This window comes from Procambarus clarkii, chromosome 83 (assembly GCF_040958095.1).
Source record: "Procambarus clarkii isolate CNS0578487 chromosome 83, FALCON_Pclarkii_2.0, whole genome shotgun sequence".
Classification (NCBI taxonomy): domain Eukaryota; kingdom Metazoa; phylum Arthropoda; class Malacostraca; order Decapoda; family Cambaridae; genus Procambarus; species Procambarus clarkii.
In genome coordinates, this window is record NC_091232.1 from 115,001 (window position 1) to 141,144 (window position 26,144).

At 46.7% G+C, this 26,144-nt stretch overlaps 1 protein-coding gene across 12 annotated transcripts in view; it reads right to left on the reverse strand.

Moving 5' to 3' along the window:
* Positions 1 to 26,144, reverse strand: part of trh (PAS domain-containing protein trachealess) — a 1,432,279-nt gene that overhangs the window by 27,389 nt on the left and 1,378,746 nt on the right. For all 12 annotated transcript variants that reach the window (XM_069316255.1, XM_069316259.1, XM_069316258.1 and 9 more), the window contains one exon: positions 3,147 to 3,319. In XM_069316255.1, the coding sequence (XP_069172356.1) occupies positions 3,147 to 3,319 (173 nt within the window). The remainder of the gene's footprint in view (positions 1 to 3,146; positions 3,320 to 26,144) is intronic.

Genomic DNA, 26,144 nt, shown 5'->3' on the forward strand with positions numbered 1-26,144 from the left:
GTTTGTTATGCGTGTTATCATTCTTATGTTCTTATATTCTTATCAGTGGGATTAGGTGGATATAAACAGGAACTGCCTCGTATGGGCCCTTCTGCAGTCACCTTCATTCTTATATTCTTATCCCTTTCACATGCTCATGGCCTGAACTATGGCTTCACTGTCCTCAACCACTGCAGTTGTTGGAAGTCCAATTCACCCCTGATTCGTGAATCAGTCGTCCAGATCACAGACGTGTCGTGCTTGTATCTGAATTCATCAAAACTCATCAACGCGTATCTCATCCATTCCCCCGTCTAGTGTCAGCTATTTCCTATCGAATAGACACTCTACAGCGCCACAAAATCCACACTGGTAGATGGTGGGTGTCATAGAGAGGATTTCTAAACAACCAGCCAAGAGATAATCCTTCTTAATCCTGCAATCCTTCATTGCAGGACATGGCTAAGTTCAACGCTTCAACCCTGGGGACTCTTGAAGTGTACAGACGTGTAGCTTCTTTCTTCGATAATTGTACCCTGCCTTCTTGAGAGTTGTACCTGCCTTCTTGAGAGTTGTACCTGCCTTCTTGAGAGTTGTACCTGTCTTCTTGAGAGTTGTACCTGCCTTCTTGAGAGTTGTACCTGCCTTCTTGAGAGTTGTACCTGCCTTCTTGAGAGTTGTACCTGCCTTCTTGAGAGTTGTACCTGCCTTCTTGAGAGTTGTACCTGTCTTCTTGAGAGTTGTACCTGCCTTCTTGAGAGTTGTACCTGCCTTCTTGAGAGTTGTACCTGTCTTCTTGAGAGTTGTACCTGCCTTCTTGAGAGTTGTACCTGCCTTCTTGAGAGTTGTACCCTGCTTTCTTGAGAGTTGTACCCTGCTTTCTTGAGAGTTGTACCTGCCTTCTTGAGAGTTGTACCTGCCTTCTTGAGAGTTGTACCTGCCTTCTTGAGAGTTGTACCTGCCTTCTTGAGAGTTGTACCTGCCTTCTTGAGAGTTGTACCTGCCTTCTTGAGAGTTGTACCTGCCTTCTTGAGAGTTGTACCTGCCTTCTTGAGAGTTGTACCTGCCTTCTTGAGAGTTGTACCTGCCTTCTTGAGAGTTGTACCTGCCTTCTTGAGAGTTGTACCTGCCTTCTTGAGAGTTGTACCTGCCTTCTTGAGAGTTGTACCTGCCTTCTTGAGAGTTGTACCCTGCTTTCTTGAGAGTTGTACCTGCCTTCTTGAGAGTTGTACCTGCCTTCTTGAGAGTCCAGTGGCTCTTGTAGCCACTTGTACGTTATGCAAGACATGACGTATCTAGCTTGTGTTATGCAACCACAGGTCCCTGAGCTCTTATGCATGCAACATCATATCCATACGCCTTTGTTCATGGGGCCACATAAGCCTGTATGCATGGGACCACATAAGCCTGTATGCATGGGGTCACATAAGCCTGTATGCATGGGACCACATGTTATGCTAGGGACCACATGTAAGTGTTCAACCATAGTGTCAGGACAGAGTAATGATGACAGCCCACATATATTAAGGTGCTCAGTGTGGAGGCATTAACCACATGAACACCTCACCACAGCCTAAGGCGATCCCAGTCCTCAAATCCTTATGCAGCATCTGTGATAACGCAACTGGCTGCTATCAATCACAGTTCTATCAATCACATTGCTATCAATCACAGTGATGTGACACAAATTTGTCATTCACGTCCCGTGATGATATGCTTACTCCTCCTACCTTTCAATGATAACTTCGAGCAGTCACAGCGTGATCAGGATATCACTCAGGTAATAAACATACTGACCGATAAACAGACCGAGAGCGACGGTCTCACTTCATGCAGGTCGGCGTTCAATCCCCGACAGTCCAAGTGGATGGGCACCATTCCTTCCTCCCCCGTCCCATCCCAAATCCTTATCCTAACCCCTTCCTAAGTGCTATATAGTCGTAATGGCTTGGCGCTTTCCCCCTGTTCCCCTGATAGTTCCATACTCTTTACTATCTCTTAGAATAACCATGGGTATACATGCCTGGTGTGTTGTGTATCTTCAATTACGGGCTATTCATGCCCGTGCCACCTCTTGGGTGGCTTAATCTTCATCAATCATCAATCAATCAGTTAATTAATCATCTGCTACGGTTGTTGTTTTAGATTCAGCTACTGGGAACAGAGGCTGCAAGTAGCACGGGCTATGGTGAGCCCAGAGTGGACTTACTTGGCACAGGAGCGGTGCGCTGAGTGTCGAGGGACAGGCAGCCAGTGTATATATACATGTTAGGCTTATATCGAGGTCCCTACCCCTCCTCTCCCCTGCAACAAGCTAACTATTGGGTATCTATTTATTGATAGGTGAACAGAGGCATTAGGTGATAGGAAACGCGCCCAACCATTTCTGTCCCGCCCGGGATTCGAACCCGGAATTCTTGATTGAGAGTCGAGAACAAACTGGACAGTACTACAGTTCCCGGTAGCCGATTTTGAGCACTGTCTTGGCGTTTGCGGCTTTAGTGGGTTACCGTGCGTTGATTAGTGAATGGGTGACATAGTATCTATACTGTTGTCTGTACTCAATTTTGGTTGTGGATTCGAACCCGAAATTACCGAATGCTAGTCGAGAGCGATCCCGACTGTGCTACCAGGTTCATGTTTAATGTTTCCAGTCTATCACCCATCTTAAATATTGTGTGCGTGCGAGTGTGCGCGCGTGTGTGTGCGCGTGTGTGTGCGTGTATTCTGGACTCCAATCACCACAGACAAGCAGTACTGGACTCTGAGAGAGAGTTCGGATGTACAGATCTGCTTTAACTCATACACTGTAAACCTTTCACTTTTATCTCTGCAACAGTTTACATTCTCTATGCAACAAATTGCATAACGCGTTCTTTTTTTAGGTTGTAAAGCAAGTAGAAAAGATAAGTAATTTAATTACAGTATCACGTTGGTTAAATTAGAGCTTTATTCTGTGTGTAGAATTACAAATCCAGTTTGTTGTTTTCAAACTCCTGTTAATTTATCATTTCCTACGTCTAAGTCCCGCTTAACACTTACTGAAGCTCCTAACACCTACTCAAGCCCCACCTATTACTCATCCAAGCCCCACCCATTACCCATCCAAGCCCTACCCAAGAATCTCAGTGAAAGAGAGACGGGAGACCACCACAGAACAGACGTACCTGAGACAGGCCGAGGTATATAGAGACAGTCTCGGAGATGTAGAGGAACCTGCCGTCCGCGGCGAGGGTGAAGGCGAACCCGTCTAGGGACTGTAGGATGTGAGTGCCTTGGTGCGTCTCGAAGATGTCCATGGTCATCCCGGACATGGACCGCGGTCTGATGTTCCCACCGGCTGTAATGTGGGCGATGGTTAGTGGTGTGGGTGATGTTGGGGTGGGTGGTGGTGTGGGTGGTGTGGGGAGGTGAAATGTGCATGGGAGGGGGATATTAGGGGTGTGTGGGGTAGCAGGAATGGGGGGAAGGTATGGAATAACTAGATGGGATGTGGAATAACTAATTGAGGGTGTAGCTTGTAATCGTTCCTGATAAACAATTATTGTGGGTAAAAATTACTGTGGGAAAGCAAACAACACTGATATACAACACAAACAGTACTGAATCCCAAACAACAAACAGCTACAGTAATATAAACACACAATTTCATATTACTATTTATCTCTAATTGCCAAATTATTATTAATCAACATTTTCCATATTCCATAAAATTCCAGATACATTATTATCAACATCATTTTAATAATACTTATTATAATTTATAAAACCAATGTTACAGAGTAACTGTATTATTGTTACAGATATAATGGGCGTAATGGATACAGTCAAGAGTACACAAAGTCGACAATAGATGGCGTCTTATAACACGATAAATGGCACTCGAGAGGCACAATAGATGGCGTATGATGTCGGCCAGGGCATATATATATATATATATATATATATATATATATATATATATATATATATATATATATATATATATATATATATATATATATATATATATATATATATATATATATATATATATATATATATGAGAAACACAACAAGAGCCACAAACGGAAGTAACTCGTCCGGTTAAGTCAGTTACGCTATTATTCTGAAACCGCTCATCCGAGCACCGTCGCACGAAATCGTATATTCCGCTAACTTTTCAACTAATTGGTAACTTCACGTTGGTTTTGCTAAACTGTGATGTCGAACGACCCGAACTGATTTCGGGATTTGAGTGTGAAACCAGAGTAACAGCGCATGAGCAGCGCCAGCATCAGTAACAACGTCGTGAGTAGTAACAGCAGCAGTAACAGCAGCAGTAACAGCAGGTGGGGAGCATCAAAACAAGAGACAGACGACGGACCCACGCGTAAACCGCTCCGTAGCGTCCCATCACAACATTGAACTACCCCAAGAGTGGCCAGGGGACGACCAGCTGGAGGTGTGAGCCACTTTCGTGGAGGTGTTTGGCTCTTGCGCTTTGTCAGGCTCTAGTTCAGAAGAATTTCGGTTTCAACCCTTTTAACCCTGTCGTAGCTCAGTCGATTAAGGCAGTGTCTGGGATGCTCCCGGACGCAGGTTCGAATCCTCGTCACGGCCCTTGTGGATTTGTTCTGTGTCCTCTTGTTCGTGAAGTTTCTGGTTTCAGGAATTCTCCTCTTTGTCAATTTGGTCGATTTCTGTTGTTATTTTGTAAGTGGTGATCATTTCACCTCTTTTTCTTCTATCTTCTAGATCTGGCATATTGAATGCCTTTAGTCTCTCCTAGTAACTCTTTGCTTTTCAGTTCCGGAAGCCATTTTGTAGCATGCCGCTGCCTCTTTTTCCAGTTTATGTAATATGAACAAACTTTTCCAGTTTGTTTACTGGTACACACCAGTTGTGTACACTCAACTGGTGTATGTGAGTGCGCGTGTATGTGCGTGCGTATGTATCTTACTGAACACAGAGAACACAGGGTTAGCTGAATACAGAGTAGATCGTGCTAATCAACTCTTATATTTTTTTATGCCTTTCTCAACTTGGAAAAGAAGTTGAAAGATTCTCTCTCCAAAAGTTAATTTTACAAAGTTTATTGTGACTGACGCAAGGAAAGAACCGACGCGTTTCGTTGAAGGACTCAACACCTTCGGAGGCAGAGGGGAAGTGAATACGAATTAGCATTAGTTACAATATGTGCATAACTGAGTAGGATTATGTGAGGTGTTATAAAGTCGACGTCGGCCGGGGGGAGACATCGACTTTATAACGTCGGCCGGAGCAAATGCGCGGAGCTTGCATTTTTGTTACAGTCTTAATACTTAATAAGTGTATGCTGGCTGTTGAATGTGGGTGTTTGATATGAAGTACTTCGGCGATGTCTAAATTTCTATTGTCGTCCCTGTCGATTATTTTTGTGTTGTTGGTCATGCTCTCTCAGCTGATGGTCTGGTTGGTGTGTTGAATGGTGGAGCCCTGTTACTAGTGCAGTGTCACGCCGCCTTGATAGAGATGATGACTGATGAAGATTAAGCCACCCAAAAGGTGGCACGGGCATGAATAGCCCGTAAGTAGAGGCACTTTTGAGTCATTACCAGTATCAATAGATCTCCAGATGATACTGGAGATCTGTGGAGGTGCGACTGCACCCTGCGTGACGGGAGATGTCTCCCGTTGATAGAGATTGATTGACTGATAAAGATTAAGCCACCCAAGAGGTGGCACAGGCATGAATAGCCCGTAAGTGGTGGCCCTATTGAGCCATTACCAGTATCAAGAGATGATACTGGAGATCTGTGGTGATAGAGTTGTTGTTGTTAAAGATTTAGCTACTCAGGACGAAGTGTCCATGTAGCACGGGCTATGGTGAGCCCATAATTCTGGTGATAGAGATGTTGTCTTGCTTATATACTGAGATCGTTTGAGCTGACAGTCCTCAAGTGGGATATAAAGGCATAGACGATATTTGTTCTTGAGAATTGTTCTTGAGCTGTTTGGCGGTTTTCTTACTCTTGTAGTACTGTCTCTACCTCCTCATCACAATCGACTTGAGAATGGTCCAGGACGGACCGAAACGTCGTCGTCCCTTCAACTTCTAGTGTGTGGCCTGGTCAACATACTTCAGCCACGTTATTGTGACTCATCACCTGCATCTTGTAGTACATAGTAAGCTGTATCTTACAACTGTTAGTAGGTCACATTTATGACGATGTATCTCAGGATGTTGTTGTTGTTAAAGATTTAGCTATTCAGGACGGAGTGTCCATGTAGCACGGGCTATGGTGAGCCCGTATATCTCAGGAATCTTTCCCGTGTTTAATAGGAGTGACGGTCACTAGTATAGACGGTATTAGAGGCAGCATGGTGTGGTGCCTCTCTTAATGGCATCGATATTCTGATCTCCTGGAGTGGTGATCTTGAAGTACGAACTGAGATCTTGGGACTAGATGAAGGGAGATCTAAGGGTGGATGAGGGCAAGTCTTGGGGAGGGGGAATGAGGGGAAAACAGGGGAGAGCAGCCCCGGGCACATACTCTGTTTATGGGGGCGGGAGTGTAGAGAGAGAGAGAGAGAGAGAGAGAGAGAGAGAGAGAGAGAGAGAGAGAGAGAGAGAGGAAGACCCCGGGGATAGGGGTTGGGGGGGGGGGCGCTAACACCAACAGATGAGCTCACACACTCAACATATATGACTCCAGAGGATGATTCCCCCCTCATTCCTGCCCCGACACCAACACCCACTTACCTCCCCTCACTATACGTCCCCTCACTATACCTCTTCCCTCCATCCCTTCCCCCATACACATCTCTCACTATCACACACTCATCCCTCCCCCCCCATCCCCACCACTCACCCTATATCCCCTTACGGGGAAAATAACCAATCACTATGTATATAGAATAACTCACACGATGTTATTACCTGATATAAACATCACCATTTTTCACAGAAAAATAACTATCTTCAGAAAATCAACCTCACAGAACTCTTCACAAATTCACACTCGAACATCGCTGACGATTCAAATGTTGAAAACTGGAATTTCGAACGGTGGGAAGGAGTCCGAACAATACACACCAGGGGTCAGATTCACGAAAGCACTTACGCAAACACTTACGAATCTGTACATCTTTTCTCAATCTTTGGCGACTTTGTTTACAATTATTAAAGAGTTAATGAGCTCCGAAGCACCAGGAGGCTGTTTATAACAATAACAACAGTTGATTGGCAAGTTTTCATGCTTGTAAACTGTTTAATAAATGTAACCAAAGCCGTCAAAGATTGAGGAAAGATGTACACGTTCGTAAGTACTTGCGTAACTGCTTTCGTGAATCTGGCCCCTGGATGCCAGAGGCTAGCAGGCCGCTAGCAGTCTAATAGAGCTGTTCACTTGAGATAGTTAAGCAAGTCCCAGCTGTGTCTGGGTACAAGTGACAGGATGAACAACCCAGCGGGTTTTCTTCCTATTGGGAAGTGTTGTGCATGCTGCTATGGCGGTGTGTCCACTCACAAGATGAGTGGCGCTGCCCAATAAACTCACCCCTCGGGGCAAAATTTAAATTTAAAATTTAACTGCCATGCTGGTGGAGCTAGTGGGGTTCACTCCTCATTAGAGGGAGATGAGCTTTACATACACAAATCACAATAGCGTGATGCATCAAATGAACAAATCCACAAGGGCCGTGATGAGGATTCGAACCTACGTCTATGTGCATGGGGGAAATTGTTGAAAATCCTGGTTTGTGTCTCGGAGAGACTGCAGGATCCGTGGTAGGTCAAGTTGAACCCCCGGTTACAATTTTTTTTTACTATGTCGTAGAGCTCAGTCAATTAAGGTAGCGTCTGGGATTCTCTCGGACGTAGGTTCGAACCCTCATCACGGCCCTTGTGGATTTGCTCAGGAGATGAGCTATGGAAGTGTTAGGGGAGGGGAGTGTAGGGGAGAGGGGAGAGTTGGGGACGAGTGTTGGGGACACGAGTTATTGAGACGAGAGAAATGGGGAGGGAAGAGTATGGAAAGGAAGAATATGGAAGGGGAAAATACTGGAGGAAATAACACCGGAAAGAGGAAAATAGAAATATAGAGGAGGCAGAGAGGAAGCAAATGAATGAGAGATGAATGAAGCAAACTGAGAGTGAAGAGCGAATGCTTGAAATGAGAGAAGATGAGGTACGAATGAATGGGAAGAACGATGAGAGAGAGAGAGAGAGAGAGAGAGAGAGAGAGAGAGAGAGAGAGAGAGAGAGAGAGACAGAGAGACAGAGAGACAGAGAGAGAGAGAGACAGAGAGAGAGACAGAGAGAGAGACAGAGAGAGAGACAGAGAGAGAGACAGAGAGAGAGACAGAGAGAGAGACAGACAGACAGAGAGAGAGAGAGAGAGAGAGAGAGAGAGAGAGAGAGAGAGAGAGAGAGAGAGAGAGAGAGAGAGAGAGAGAGACAGAGACAGAGACAGAGACAGAGAGACAGAGAGAGAGAGAGACAGAGAGAGAGAGAGACAGAGAGAGAGAGAGAGAGAGAGAGAGAGAGAGAGAGAGAGAGAGAGAGAGAGAGAGAGAGAGAGAGAGAGAGAGAGAGAGAGAGAGAGAGAGACAGAGAGACAGAGAGAGAGAGAGACAGAGAGAGAGAGAGACAGAGAGAGAGAGAGAGACAGAGAGAGAGAGAGAGAGAGAGAGAGAGAGAGAGAGAGAGAGAGAGAGACAGAGAGAGAGAGAGACAGAGAGAGAGAGAGACAGAGAGACAGAGAGACAGAGAGACAGAGAGAGAGAGAGACAGAGAGAGAGAGAGAGAGAGAGAGAGAGAGAGAGAGAGAGAGAGAGAGAGAGAGACAGAGAGAGAGAGAGAGAGAGAGACAGAGAGACAGAGAGAGAGAGAGAGAGAGAGAGAGAGAGAGAGAGAGAGAGAGAGAGAGAGAGAGAGAGAGAGAGAGAGAGAGAGAGAGAGAGAGATGAGGGAGGGTACAAACGACCCATAATTGACACAGGGTTAATCTAGGGGGTCGAGGTCAGTGTTTGGTGAGAGTAATCAAGGCGCCGTGTCCGCCAACTTTTATCGTTGGTGCTTCGTGAGCACTGCCGGGTGTGGGAGTAGGTCGGCACTCTACGTGGGAGTAGGTGGTGGAGAGTCACCCCCTTGACGTGGGAGTGTGTCACACCTTGACGTGGAAGAGTGTCACCCCTTGACGTTGAAAATTGGGGAACTCACCCCTTTACGTTCGAGGGGTTAGGGGAGAAAGACCCCCTTCCCATTTTCACGGAAGTTAATACACACACACACACACGCATTTGCGTGCACTCTCCACCCCGTGTACGGTGACCCACTGTGACACCGTGACCCCGTGACCTTACGTGATCCTATGTGAAAGGCCAACAGCAACAGCCTCATAACCCAGACGAAGTATATCTCACGTCCACAAATCATATCCCCGAAGATATATATCCATCAAAAAGGCGACTTGGGGGAATGGGAATGACTTAATATCCCCCCATAAAGGGATTCGCCAATCCTCTGGCACTCGGATCTGACCTCTTATGACCTCTAATACCCTCTTTAAACCTTACGCCTGGATCACCACCTCGCTAACTACCGCCCCTCTGGTCCAGTAATTGCACTCCTTATGGCAGTTACCATCATTCATAGCCACGGTATTACAACCTCTAATGATCTCGACAATGGGAGATTTAGAGGCGGGATGGGGATGGGGGGGGGGTTATTCATGGGAATGGGTGGGGGGGGTTATTCATGGGGATGGGGGGGAGTTTATATATGCGGAAGGGGGGGGGGGATTATCCAGCCCGTCCTCCTAAGGTTCTAAACGTGGAGAAACTGCCGTACTAAAGTGACCTATCCTCGTACAACCTGGCCTCCTACAACCTGGCCTCCTACAACCTGGCCTCCTACAACCTGGCCTCCTACAACCTGCCCTCCTACAACCTGTCCTCCTACAACCTGGCCTCCTACAACCTGTCCTCCTACAACCTGGCCTCCTACAACCTGGCCTCCCACAACCTGGCCTCCCACAACCTGGCCTCCCACAACCTGGCCTCCTACAACCTGGCCTCCTACAACCTGGCCTCCTACAACCTGGCCTCCTACAACCTGGCCTCCTACAACCTGGCCTCCTACAACCTGGCCTCCTACAACCTGGCCTCCTACAACCTGGCCTCCTACAACCTGGCCTCCTACAACCTGGCCTCCTACAACCTGGCCTCCTACAACCTGGCCTCCTACAACCTGGCCTCCTACAACCTGGCCTCCTACAACCTGGCCTCCTACAACCTGGCCTCCTACAACCTGGCCTCCTACAACCTGGCCTCCTACAACCTGGCCTCCTACAACCTGGCCTCCTACAACCTGGCCTCCTACAACCTGGCCTCCTACAACCTGGCCTCCTACAACCTGTCCTCCTACAACCTGGCCTCCTACAACCTGGCCTCCTACAACCTGTCCTCCTACAAAGAACGTCGCTTTTCACTCGTATGCGTTACATAAAGCCAACAATTGTCGTACTAGAAAATGGAAGCGGCTGGCGAAAGTGACGTACTGTCCCGTTTTCTGTTTTAGGTCCTCTGGTAGGTTAGGAGAGACCACTTTAAATTGACCGTTTTCTTGACGTTGGCAAACCTTAAGAGGACGAGCTGGCTTCCCAGACGTGTTTAGTGTGTCGTACAAGTGGCTTTAGACAGGTGGATCTTTTTTATTAATGTTGTAACACATTTTAACATGCAATCTGGTACCATCTTCTGCCCTCAACGCCTCACTATCACCTCACCTCTCCTCTCACTATCCTCAACCACCCACCCACCTCACCTCTCACTATCCTCAACCACCCACCCACCTCACCTCTCACTATCCTCAACCACCCACCCACCTCACCTCTCACTATCCTCAACCACCCACCCACCTCACCTCTCACTATCCTCAACCACCCACCCACCTCACCTCTCACTATCCTCAACCACCCACCCACCTCACCTCTCACTATCCTCAACCACCCACCCACCTCACCTCTCACTATCCTCAACCACCCACCCACCTCACCTCTCACTATCCTCAACCACCCACCCACCTCACCTCTCACTATCCTCAACCACCCACCCACCTCACCTCTCACTATCCTCAACCACCCACCCACCTCACCTCTCACTATCCTCAACCACCCACCCACCTCACCTCTCACTATCCTCAACCACCCACCCACCTCACCTCTCACTATCCTCAACCACCCACCCACCTCACCTCTCATTATCCTCAACCACCCACCCACATCACCTCTCACTATCCTCAACCACCCACCCACCTCACCTCTCACTATCCTCAACCACCCACCCACCTCACCTCTCACTATCCTCAACCACCCACCCACCTCACCTCTCACTATCCTCAACCACCCACCCACCTCACCTCTCACTATCCTCAACCACCCACCCACCTCACCTCTCACTATCCTCAACCACCCACCCACCTCACCTCTCACTATCCTCAACCACCCACCCACCTCACCTCTCACTATCCTCAACCACCCACCCACCTCACCTCTCACTATCCTCAACCACCCACCCACCTCACCTCTCACTATCCTCAACCACCCACCCACCTCTCCTCTCACTATCCTCAACCACCCACCTACCTCACCTCTCACTATCCTCAACCACCCACCCACCTCTCCTCTCACTATCCTCAACCACCCACCTACCTCACCTCTCACTATCCTCAACCACCCACCTACCTCACCTCTCACTATCCTCAACCACCCACCCACCTCTCCTCTCACTATCCTCAACCACCCACCTACCTCACCTCTCACTATCCTCAACCACCCACCTACCTCACCTCTCACTATCCTCAACCACCCACCTACCTCACCTCTCACTATCCTCAACCACCCACCCACCTCACCTCTCACTATCCTCAACCACCCACCCACCTCACCTCTCACTATCCTCAACCACCCACCCACCTCACCTCTCACTATCCTCAACCACCCACCCACCTCTCCTCTCACTATCCTCAACCACCCACCTACCTCAGCTCTCACTATCCTCAACCACCCACCCACCTCTCCTCTCACTATCCTCAACCACCCACCTACCTCACCTCTCACTATCCTCAACCACCCACCTACCTCACCTCTCACTATCCTCAACCACCCACCCACCTCTCCTCTCACTATCCTCAACCACCCACCTACCTCACCTCTCACTATCCTCAACCACCCACCTACCTCACCTCTCACTATCCTCAACCACCCACCTACCTCACCTCTCACTATCCTCAACCACCCACCCACCTCACCTCTCACTATCCTCAACCACCCACCCACCTCACCTCTCACTATCCTCAACCACCCACCCACCTCACCTCTCACTATCCTCAACCACCCACCCACCTCACCTCTCACTATCCTCAACCACCTACCTCACCACACACCTGCATTAAAGATTCTTACACTGCACCATTTGATATAAGGCCAGCACCCGGATCCGTCTCAAACTTGAGACAAACTCTGGTTCTTGAGATTCCTGGCCAGTAGTAATAACTTCCAACCCCAGCCTCTTATAACTCTGGGACCAGTGTGTGTGTGTGTGTGTGTGTGTGTGTGTGTGTGTGTGTGTGTGTGTGTGTGTGTGTGTGTGTGTGTGTGTGCGTGCGTCACGTCTGTTTCACACACCCCACGACGGCAAATATCCCATTAACGTACCCCCTTCCCCTTACCCCTTCTGAGACAGGGAAACAGAATAGGGGGGGAGAGAAAACAGCCCAAGTCAAAACAGTTGGTGACGCCACAGGTTCTGTGTCGTCTGTGCTTGATATCCATGAAGACGATTGGGAGGTCCTCTAGTGGGAAGCGTGGCAACATATGGCGACAGTAACACTAGCCGGCTATATTTCTGTGTTGCCTGGCTGCCATGTTTCGTTCGTTTGTGAGGCTGAGTTGTTTGGTGGGTTTGAGCACGAACGCCTATGTAAACAAACGCTGTATGCGCGCGCTTATGTAAACAAACTGTATGTGCGCGCCTATGTAAACAAACTGTATGCGCGCGCTTATGTAAACAAACTGTATGTGCGCGCCTATGTAAACAAAAGCTGGATGCGCGCGACTATGAGCAAATATTCACACTCACCTAGTGACTCATTCACTCCCGTATTCACACGGACACGAAACGCACGCACATGCACGCACACGCACATTCCTCCACGTACACAGAGCACAAGTCGTACACAGACAAGGCGTAATATGATCTGGGACATAACATTCTGGCCATTCCTCACCCTTGTTCCTAGATATTCATAACTTGGACAATGGCTGCCACACCCTCATTTGACTCTCTCTCTCTCTCTCTCTCTCTCTCTCTCTCTCTCTCTCTCTCTCTCTCTCTCTCTCTCTCTCTCTCTCTTCCCATTCTTCCATTCCTAAGCGTTCGATACCCCCTTAACTCCCCCTTCATTATAGAACACAATAAATAATGTGACCTATTATATCGCTATCAACACTTGCCTAATAATTCTAAACAGTTCATTATATCTGAAATTATTTAGTCCCCATGAATATTTGTATAATTAAATGTTCCAATTAATTAGCAATGTATAACTATTCCATTTATATTAATATGTAATGTATATAGTCTCATCACCTCCCTGCAAAATGTTTCTATTAAATCTAATTAGATCCTTCTGTAATTATGATCCCCATTAGTCATGCGTATGTACAGTATATGTAATTATTATATATATTTACATTTATTGCATTTTCGCCTAAACTCATTGTTATACAACACATTATCATTTCCTCATTCCTCACTTTCGTGGGGGTTGACATGGGTGAAGATGAGTAATATAACGAGAGAAAATGATTCATGTTCGAGAAAGTAATATTACGAGTACGTTCGTAATACCATTCACGTCTGTTTTGTTCCCCGGTTATCTTGAGGTTATCTTAAGGTTATCTTGAGGTTCTCTTGAAGTTATCTTGAGATGATTTCAGGGCTTAGCGTCCCCGCGGCCCGGTCCTCGACCAGGCCTTCTTTTTGTTACACCCCCCCAGGAAGCAGCCCGTAGCAGCTGTCTAACTCCCAGGTACCTATTTACTGCTAGGTAAACATTGGCATCAGGGTGAAAAAAACCGGAACCTTGGGAATACGAATCCCGAGCGCTGTCCACTCAGCCGTCAGGCCCCCGGTAATTTGTTCCATCAACCAACAACTCATAATTCTAAAATCAATATTTAATAAGTGTTTTCTAAATCTAAGCTTACCCAATGCATCACGTTATACGTTGATAATTGATAATTTGATAATTGATAATTTGATAATCTCTTAACTTCGGGGGAGGAAAAAAATCCATTATTTTAATCTAACCGGAAACATACTAACCCAAGCAACCCACCTAACCTACCGAGTCCGATTCATAGAAAGCTTGAATATACACGTGAGCTCTCTACTTTTTTTTTAATAGGTTGCATTTGTAATGCTGGTTAAGGAATCGTTAAAAAAGGCGACGTATTCTTTAAGAAGACAGGTTGGTCTGTACATTACCTCTTGTAACACACTTCCGATAACCACCAAAAGGGCGTATTAAAAAAGGCAGTAGCAGCTGCAGCAACAAAATCCACAACAGCAGCAACAGAAACAAAAGTAACAGCAATAAAAGCAACACCAACAGCAAAAACAGCTGCAGCAAAAACAGCAGCAGCAAACGTTTCACTGGTATACAAATCGTCTTGTTCCTCTTCCCGTGAACCTGACAAACGTTGGTTCAACATATCCATCACCAGACAGGAGAGAAACATGAGTGTGACTCCTCTCCCTTCCCTCCCTGCCCCTCCCATCAGTCCCACTTCCCCTCCCACAAAGGGAAAGGAACAAGGAAGGGGAGGGGAAAGGCGACAAACCCCAGAAGAGCCTCATCTGCCTTCCGCCAGCCTCCATATTGCCTTCATTTGTCTTCTGGGAGGAAAAGTCACATATGTATATATATACCGGGCTGTGAGGGACGACCTCGCCTCGGCTATTTGATGGGAGACGGCGATAAGAATGTCAGTTTGCTTGTGCTGAGGACGAGTTGGTGAATGTGTCTGTCTGTCTGTCCAAGGCCATCGCTTTTAAATATGTTTTATAGGGATGTGATATATAAATGTTGTGTGTGTGGGGGGGGGTGTACTCACCTAGTTGTGTTTGCGGGGGTTAAGCTCTGGCTCTTTGGTCCCGCCTCTCAACCGTCAATCAACAGGTGTACAGGTTCCTGAGCCTATTGGGCTCTATCATATCTACACTTGAAACTGTGTATGGAGTCAGCCTCCACCACATCACTTCCTAATGCATTCTATTTGTCAACCACTCTGACACTAAAAAAGTTGTTTCTAATATCTGCCAATCTAATATATGTGTGTGTGTGTGTGTGTGTGTGTGTGTGTGTGTGTGTGTGTGTGTGTGTGTGTGTGTGTGTGTGTGTGTGTGGAGAGAGATTTGGAGGCGGAAATAAAAGGAAACTTGACGATAAGGAAAAATGAACAAATGATGGGAGAGATAATGAGAGAGATCCTTGGAGGTGGAAGCAGACATGTCAAAAAAGTTAGAGAGTCTTCAAGACATAATTGGAAAATTAGCTCGTTAAGTTGCAATTATTTTGTACAATTTCACAATCCTTAAAAAAAACCTGCAAGTTTGATAATTATACAATTCAAAATGAATAATTGTGATAAGCAAAGTTATGCTATCAAACATCAGTTCCCATTTTGATATTTAGATCAAATTGGTTTGGATTTTTACCAAACAAATGTGAACTACTGTGAACTACTGTGAACTTCTGCCCTGGATCATGCGACCGTGTTTACATTAAAACTTTATTTTTGTTTTTTAATTAAACAGTTTCAGCTTCGTAACCCTACAAGGGTTTTATGCTTTTAATAATATTCATTTACCCACATTATCTTGGGTTGTGGTGTTTCGAAGTTGGTATAACCTGTTTAATGTATGTCAACAAAGCCCCCATGATTAAGGAAAGATGCACGGGTTTCGTAAAGGGGTTGGGTAAATGGTTTATGAGTCCTGGGCCAGGTGACAGCATGTACGAGGTTGTTTCTGTGGTGTCAGAGGCATGATGAATAACCACACACACACACACACACACACACACACGCACACGCACACGCACACGCACACGCACACGCACACGCACACACGCACACGCACACGCACACACGCACACGCACACGCACGCACACGCACACGCACACGCACACACGCACACGCACACACACACACACACACACGCACACGCACACGCACACACACACACACACGCACACGCACACGCACACGCACACGCACACGCACACGCACACGCGCACACGCACACGCACACACGCACACACGCACACACGCACACACGCACACACACACACGCACGCACACACACACACACACACGCACACACACACACGTAAACATATCCTCCACAATCTTGGAGAAGTGACACACGCTCGTAAAATCGAAGATGAGCGGCTCCCCAGACGACAGTGTATCATGAGTTAAATTCAAAACAGAGATCACTTCCCTCCACTGACTTTTGTTTATCACTAGACTTGCCCCTCCTTCCTTCTCCCCTCCTCCTCCTCCTCTTCCCCTATCTCCTCCCCACCCCCTTTCTTTTCCTACCCCTTTCTTCACCAACCAATCCTAATTCTCATTTCTCTCCACTCTTTCTTTCCCGAAACTTTCCTTATTAAAGGCTACTCAATAGCTCAGTCGATAGAGCTTCGGCTTCACACGCGTGGGGTCCGCGGTTCGAGTCTCCTAGAACCCAGGTGAATGCTTCTCTTATGGACCTTAGACACCCGCGACTTGAGACACCAGCGACCTTAGACACCAGCGACCTTAGACACCAGCGACTTGTAAGGGCTGCGATCAAAATGAGCAGTCTTAGAGACTTGAAAGATATCGCATTAGAAACCAAAGGATCAAGTGGAGAGAGAAAGCGCAACACGTAATATGATTGCCACAGCGGAGGGCCACAATACAGCCGTATTGCAGAATACAGCAATACAGCCGTATTGCAGAATACAGCAATACAGCCGTATTGCGGAATACAGCAATACAGCCGTATTTCGTAATATCTGCATATTACGAAACGCCTGCTTGTACCAAGTTACATGTACGCTGTAAAAATGTAACTTAGGATTCAAAATTACAGTGTGTAATTACCGTACAATTATAGGGAGGGAAATGATTAAACAATTACAGCTCTATTATATCATAATGAGTCAAATTCCACCGCAGCTAGAGCATAATTACAGGAAAATGACAGTATAATATTACAATTACAGTCACGTTCGTGTAATCTTGTATGATGCACGAATATACGCATACATAAACTCGAAGATACGAAGATGAAACAAGGCAATAAAATGATAAATAAGAAATCCCAATGACGAGGAAATAAAAAAGGAAGAAAAAAACTACAAAATACGACAGCAACATGGAAAATAATAATAATAATAATACAAAGTACTAAATAAAAACCTCGAATATTTAATGACTAATTCCTATGCATTATCCAACAACCCAATTATCCAAGTTACCGATTGAAGCGATCACGAAACAATGCAATACGACACATAGTAAGTTAAAACACGAACAAAAAAACACCTCTAAGGACGGTAGCGGTCCGGTGGAGTTGTAGGGGGCGTGGAGGGGTCCTGTGTAGTAGGGGGGTCCAGTGGAGTTGGGGAGGAGGAGGAGGAGGAGGGGGAGGGGGGGGGGGTGGGGGGGAGGGGTGAAGAATCAAACCAGCAATCCACTTTCCAGCGTGGGGGAGAAAGTCGAGTCATTTGTTTAGGTGGGTGAGCGGCGGTGTCAGGCGGGAAGAGATGGGGTGTAAAAAACAATGATAAGGTCAGATGAGCGGCGATGTCACCCCCCCGCCGGCATTCTGACCCCAGGGGGGTCAGTCTTGAAAAATGGCGACGATTCCTGTCCGTCTGGAGTGGGTAGTGAAGAGGAAATGAGAGAGGTTGGAAGGTGATAGAGGAGTGAGTGAGAGAGGGGTCGCATTTCGATGGGATGGGAGGGGGGAGCGGGGATGTTTGAGGGAAGGGAGAAGTGGGAAAGGAGTGATTGGGATGGTGGAGAGGGGGAGAGCTGTTTTGAAAGGGGTGTATTAATACGCCATTAATACGCAGTTAACAGGCAGACTCGCATTACGTGAATATAAACGACGCGAGATATACACACGTGACCTCTGGCAACTACGCATGTTGATGAATTAATTGCAAGTAAGAAGGTACACGTGATCGATGCTTGAATATGTAAATATGGACATATACGCGCTAGCGATATGTAGCACACACACACTTGTGTGTGTGTGTGTGTGTGTGTGTGTGTGTGTGTGTGTGTGTGTGTGTGTGTGTGTGTGTGTGTGTGTGTGTGTGTGTGTGTGAGGAGTTGTGTCAGATGAGGATTGTAGGATCTTCCAAGAGGACTTGAACAGGTTGCAGATATGGTCAGAAAAATGGCTACTGGAGTTCAACACGAGCAAATGTAAAGTTATGGAAATGGAATTAGGTCATAGGAGACCAAAGGGACAGTACACAATGAGGGGAAACTATCTGTGACGACGCGAGAAAGAGACCTGGGAGTGGACGTAACATCTAATCTAACTCTTGAGGCACATATAAATAGGATAACGACAGCAGCGTACTCTATGCTGGCAAAAGTTAGAACATCATTCAGAAACCTAAGTAAGGAGGCATTTAGGGCGCTTTACACTGCCTACGTGAGACCAGTCTTAGAGTATGCCGCCTCATCATGGAGTCCCCACCTGAAGAAACGCACAAAGAAACTGGAAAAGGTTCAGAAGTTTGCGACGAGGCTCGTCCCAGAGTTACGAAAGATGGGGGTATGAAAAGCGCCTGAAGGGACTGAACTAGACGACACTAGAAAAAAGAAGGGAAAGGGGGGGATATGATAGGAACTTATAAAATTTTCATGGGAATTGACAGACTGGAAATAGACTAATTATTTACAGTGAATATTAACAGAACGAGGGAACATGGGTGGAAGCTGGAGACTCAGATGAGTCACTGAGATATTAGGAAGTTTTCGTTTAGCGTGAGAATAATGGAGAAATGGAATGCACTTAAGGAGCAGGTTGTGGAAGCAAACTCTATTTTCAATTTTAAAAGTAGATATGATAGGGAAATAGGACAGGAATTATTGCTATAAACAACTGATGGCTAGAAAGGTGAGATCCATGAGTCAATGCTCGATCCTGCAGGTACAAATAGGTGAGTACAAATAGGCGGATTCTCTTTGGGGGCCGGTGGCTGAGTGGACAGCACGCTTGACGAAGTCATGTGGACCGGGGTTCGATTCCCTAGGCAGGCAGAAACAAATGGGCAGAGTTTCTTTCACACTGATGTCCCTGTTACCTAGCAGTAAATAGGTACCTGGGAGTTAGACAGCTGTTACGGGCTGCTTCCTGGGGGTGTTTGTGGGTGTGGAAAAAAAATTAGTTAGTAGTTAGTAACAGTTGATTGATTGACAGTTGAGAGGGAAGCCGAAATAGCAGAGCTCAACCCCCACAAGTACAACTAGGTGAATACACACACACACACACACACACACACACGCACACACACGCACACACACACACACACACACACACACACACACACACACACACACACACACACAAACCAAAATGAGTCACAGGGACGTTAGAAAATACTTTTTCAGTGTCAGAGTAGTAAGTAAATGGAATGCACTAGGAAGTGATGTGGTGGAGGCTGACTCCATACACAGTTTCAGATGTAAATATGATAGATTTCGACAAGCTCAGTAATCTGTACACCAGTAAATTGACGGTTGAGAGGCGGGACCAAAGAGCCAAATGCTCAACCCCCGCAAGCACAACTAGGCGAGTATACAGTATACAAATACACAAGTATGCATACATCAACAGTTGTATGAGCTGTAAAAACCAAACACACACACATTCTCAATACAATAATAATACAAAAAAGTCTGAATGACATACAGGGCAAAAATATTATTTTGAATGAATTATATGTATGCATACATACATACACTACCCTCACATCCCCTATTCAACACAAGTGCACTCACACAGTCAGAAGACACACTGGAATTAAATGTATACCAACATGATATCACTACACATCAAGTCCTTGAGATAACAAAAGAGAGAATTAAAACAGATCTACTTCACACCTGTACTGCGAAGATCTACTTCACATCACTATATAGTTCCCTTATAACTCTGAAGAGACAGAAGTGATCTGTCTAACTATATATCATATTCTTCCAGGCTGCTATACTCTGTCTGTCTGTCTGTCTGTCTGTCTGTCTGTCTGTCTGTCTGTCTGTCTGTCTGTCTGTCTCTCTCTCTCTCTCTCTCTCCGTTCCCTCCTCTTCCTAGTCCTCATTCTTTTCTCTCTCTCTTCTCCCCTGCATCTCATATTCTACTCTTCCTCTTCTCCCTCCTCCTCCTTTCTCCTCTTCCCCTCCCCACCCCATATTAATCCCGTCCATCTCGCCACGTTCCCATTGTAGTCCTCTTACCATTCCCTCCCATTACTCATTTCTTGCCCCCCTCCCATTACTCATTTCTTGCCCCCCCTCCCATTACTCATTTCTTGCCCTCCTCCCATTACTCATTTCTTGCCCCCCTCCCATTACTCATTTCTTGCCCCCCTCCCATTACTCATTTCTTGCCCCCCTCCCATTACTCATTTCTTGACCCCCTCCCATTTCTGACTTATTGCATTTTCCTCTCCCAACCCACTCCATCTTACTTCGTATACCACCGTTCCCACTGCCTTTATTCCATTCCCTCTTCTCTATCTCCTTCCTTCCGGATCTCTACTGTTCCATCTCGTTATGGATTATTTCATCTTTCTCTTCATACTCTCCCACCTGGCTTCCCTTCACACCAATTTTGTTTCCACGTCTCCGCCACCCCTTCCATTTAAACTTTCCCATTTCATCCTTTTCACTTTCATTCCTTACACGCCTCCTTTCCCCTTTCCTTCCTTCCCGGGATCTGCGACCCCCTCTCATTCTCTCTCAGGGCTCTTCTACCTCTCTTTCTATACCTTTTCCACCTCTTCATTACTCATTTCTCCTTATTCCCTTTCACTTCCTTCTCATCTCATTCATACTCCCCTCTTTCTTCCATCACTTCTCCCTTATCCACCGCTCCTTAAATTCCCTCTCACCCCCATCCCCTCACCCCCCCTCACCCCATAACCCCCCCCCTCCCCTCACAGGTCCAAGGGGCACCACTAGGGGTCACTGTGAAAAATGGAAGCTATTGTTGATCTGATGGAGGGAAGAATCCAAATGAAGTCAAATCACAGGGCGGAAGGGAGGGAGGGGGGGGGCGCTGCACCCCTCCCTCACCCCCTCTCCCAATGAGCTGGATAAACCACGGAAAGGGAGAGTGACCTGAGTGGGGGAGAGTGACCAGAGGGAGGGGGAGTGACCAGAGGGAGAGGGGAGTGACCAGAGGGAGGGGGAGTGACCAGAGGGAGGGGGAAGTGACCAGAGGGTGGGGGGAGTGACCTGAGTGGGGGAGAGTGACCAGAGGGAAGGGAGAGTGACCCGAGAGAGGGGGAGTGACCAGAGAGAGGGGGAGTGACCAGAGAGAGGGGGAGTGACCAGAGAGAGGGGGAGTGACCAGAGAGAGGGGGAGTGACCAGAGAGAGGGGGAGTGACTAGAGGAAGGGGAGGAGTAACCAATTACTATTTTAATGGGTTATCAATATCTATTACAGAGAATGTCATCGTGGTTGTAATGGTGTGTCTGTCGGTCCAAGGTTGGAGGCCAGACGCTCGTCGATAGCTTCACCCAACTTTGCAGGGGAACTAGTCTGGGGTATGGGATGGACACAGGTTCGGAATCATCAGAATTCAAAGGGGAACAACGTGCCAGTGTCACATTCTGACTCTCACGATAATTTTTGCTACTGGCTTCACCTAGCTACTAGGCATATCCTAGCTACTAGGCTTCACCTAGCTACTAGGCTTCTCCTAGCTACTAGGCTTTTCCTAGCTAGTTACAATATTTCTTGTAATTATTGTAATATTTATGTAGTACTTTCTTTTAACTGTGCACCATAGTACAAATATCGACATACTAAGCAATTAGTAGAAATTTGTACTATTCACTTTAGTTCGAAAAAATGAAGCTAAAAAAAAAAACTTAAATATTCCTAGGCCTAATACTATATTAGGCCTCAGATAACATGTATTATGCCTAGGAAGGTTAGGCTAGGGTTAGTTTGTCTTTGCAGCATAAGTAGAAAATTGTTTTCCAGTTTGTCCAAATTTAATTGAACTGATTTCTACTTTCTAATTGCGTTGTACGTCGGAAGTACAACGTAAGTACTTTGTGTAAGTACTGCCAAAACAGGAGGATGAACTGTATATACATATTTGTTCACTAACCTTAGGAAAAAATATGCTATTCATACTTTGGCCATAGTAGCATAAAATAGACGATCCTCCCACAGCTTGAAACGCACCCTCCCACCAGCGGACCACCCACACGCCAATGGTAGACTAAAATATTTTTATATGAGAAACAGAAACAGCATAAAAGACAGGGACAGAATGAGACAGACAGAGACAGATAAAGAGGGAGAGACAGGCCTGCAGACAGACCGGGTCAAGCAGGGCAAGAGAGATACAGGAAGACAAACATATAAGCAGAGACAGAGGAAGGAAGGAGTGGGGAGTGGGGGGAGGGGGGGGGGATTTGAATAGAAGGAAGGCGAGAGGAGGAGACAAATGGAGAGAAGGAAGAGGGTTAGAAGACGGGGAGGGAAGAGAAAAAGTGAAAGAGAGGGGAATTGGGAGAGAGGGTGGAGAAAGAGAGAGGGTGAAGAGAGAGACGGGAGAGTAGAGGGAAAAAGGTGCAGAGGGAACGAGAGAGATGATAGAGAAAATAATAGGAGAGAAGGGGGGAGGGGATAGGAAGACAGGCATGAGACAGAGACACTGGAAGAGAGGGGGAATGAACACGCGGGGAAGAGACCCGGGCCCAGCCGGCCTATCCCATTCCATTGTAATTACATACATTTTTACATAAATACACTCAATATATATATATATATATATATATATATATATATATATATATATATATATATATATATATATATATATATATATATATATATATATATTAATTATTATTATTTGGAGTATTATCATCAAATATTTGTATTACAGCTGCAATTATTTGTTCTTGTTATTGTGGTAATTATACAAGAGGAAGGTAGGCTATGAAAGGCGCCAGTTATGCAGGGAGAATATGGCAGAAAAAATAATGCAAATGTGGAAAAGATGGCAAAATAAACCATAAAAGTGTGGCAGACAATGGGAAAGAAACATCCACATGAAAAAAACAAAAAGGAGAGTATGTTGTAAACATGACTGAGGTTCCTTGTATATTTTGGTCCACTCATCATATATCCAATTTCCTGATTTGCTGCATTGTAACCCGGCCAGCCATCCCTCACATTCCTCCCCTTCCCTCTTTCTCTTTTCCCACTCCCCATTTCCTCCATTTCTCGTCTTTCTCAAAACTTTCCCTCCACTTCTCATCTTTACTCATTCACCCATCCCCATTTCACATCCCTACAACCTTCCTGTAGTGCACACTCACGTAGAACACACACACACACACACACACACACACACACACACACACACACACACACACACACACACAAACACACACACACACGGAATACCATGGGAGACAGAACTCAGTGGAAAGTCTATACAAGGCATGATAGACTACATCACCCAGAAGTGTCCGGAGGCAGAAAACAAGGTTTATCTCGGCCCAGAACGAAAAAAAACCAGGAAAGCAAAAGGGGAATCAATGTTTCAATCCGGCATGTAAGGAACCAAGGAAGCTATGCACAAGAACATGGAGAAACTACAGAAACAGCAGGACACCAGAGAGCAGAGAGAGATACCAGAGGGCCAGAAATGGGTACCTCAGTGTGTGGAAAGAAGCAGAGAAAAAGTTTGAAAATGACATAGCAAACAAAGCCAAGACCCGACCAAAACTGTTATACAGCCACATCAGAAGGAAAACAACAGTGAAAGAACAGGTGATGAAACTGAAAAAGGGAGAGGATGGGTACACGGAGAATGACAAAGAGGTGTGTGAAGAATTCAACAAAAGATTTTAGGAGGTCTTCACAATAGAGCAAGGGGTCCCTGAACTAAGATAGGTGGCAATAAACCAAGCAGACTTGGTATTGAAATTACCACAGAGGAAGTTAGGAGGTATCTGCTCGATCTAGAAGTGACTAAGTCTCTTGGACCTAATGGAATCTCACCATGGATGCTAAAAGAGGGGAAAGAACTTTGCGTGCCACTATCTATGGTCTATAACAACTCACAGGAAACAGGAACCCCCGCAAGCGCAAATAGGTGAGTACATGACAGAAATATATATTTTTTGTTTAGCGTGATAGTGAGCAAATGGAGTGGACTGGACTCTAGGGGGTAAAGTTACGAGAAGAAAACCGAAGGTCCGGAAGCTGCCGCATTAGCCAGCTGGTAAGGCAGGACCCAGGAGTTAACGCTCCACCTTGCACACACATTCAGGCGAGTTCTCACCCAAAACGCACGCACGCACGCGCTTCCACACGCACACAACACCATTAAGGGGTAACTTTGATAGAGAACCGGACAAGGCAAGACTGAAAAATGAACACCCCCCCCCCCCCGCAGCCAGGAAAGGAGAAAATCGAAATCTCTGCAAATCTTCCCCCTGGGATGTGTTTCTTTAACACAGGGGAGGAATGGGGTGAGGGGGGGGGTAGAGGGGGGATGAGTGGAGGGGGTGTGAGAGGTGAGGTTTGGGATGAGGGGAGGGGGGAGGGAGGATGAGGTGTGAGGGAGGGGGGGAAGGGATGAGGAGAGGTCACTAGCGTCTCAACGACGAGGTCAGTAGCACCTCAATCGACGGCGTTCAATCCCCGACTGTCCAAGTGGTTGGGCACCATTCCTCTCCCTCGTCCCATCCCAAATCCTTATCCTGGCCCCGTTCCCAGTGCTATATAGTCGTAATGGCTTTGCGCTTTCCCCTGACAATTCCCTACCAATCAAGGCCATAGATGCTCACAATAAGGATCTCAAGAGGTACCTGACTGCTTCCCAACTGAGACTTTACATTGATGGTAAACCCCGTGATACCGACCTTCACAAGTTTCGTGAAACATTGTCAGCGCACCCTAGCGGACGACCTGTCGAGAGCTGAGGGCCTTAGGGTGGCCCAGGGCCCTAGGGTGGCCCAGGGCCCTAGGGTGGCCCAGGGCCTTAATGTGGACCTGTCCCCTAGTGTGGGTATAATGCCTATTGGTTCAGAGGTCCTTGTGTGGATTAAGACTCTTAATACTCTCACTTTCTCTCTCTCTCTCTCTCTCTCTCTCTCTCTCTCTCTCTCTCTCTCTCTCTCTCTCTCTCTCTCTCTCTCTCTCTCTCAACATTCAACTTGGCCTCAACCTTTCTCAGTGTTTATGAAGGAAGTTATCATAATGACTCCTTTAGCTTTAAAGATGTAGAGATAAAGCCCCACTGGTATCGATATTCTTAGCTAGGAATATCAGGCAGGTGTGTCACGTGTTAGCCAGGTGTGTCACGTGTCAGGCAGGTGTGTCACGTGTCAGGCAGGTGTGTCACGTGTCAGGCAGGTGTGTCACATGTTGTGACAGTAAGTGGTGTGATACATGGAAAATAACTATCCATTATAAGTGTTTCTTCCGCCCAGGATATCAACCAGGCAAATGATGTCAGCTAGACGTGTCAACCCGAGGGGTTGTCAGCCAGAGGGAAGGGTGTCAGCTAGACGTGTCACCCACAAGGAAGGGTGTCAGCCAGGCGTGTCACCCGAGAGGTGACAGCCGGGAGAAAAAGAGCGAGACGAGGGGACAGGGCTCCAGCGGGCGTCTGTGAGTATGCAAAGTGAGTTTCATTTAGTAAATAAAAGTTGACGTATTCCATTTAGTTAATTGTATCGCTCAATATCCCCGAGTCGGAGAGGCCGCAGGAGCCGCTGGGGAAGGGGGGGGGGGATGGGGCGTGGGGGGGCAGAGAGGGGGGCGTGGCCGAGTGTGGGGACGGGGCCGAGTGGGGGGGCGGGG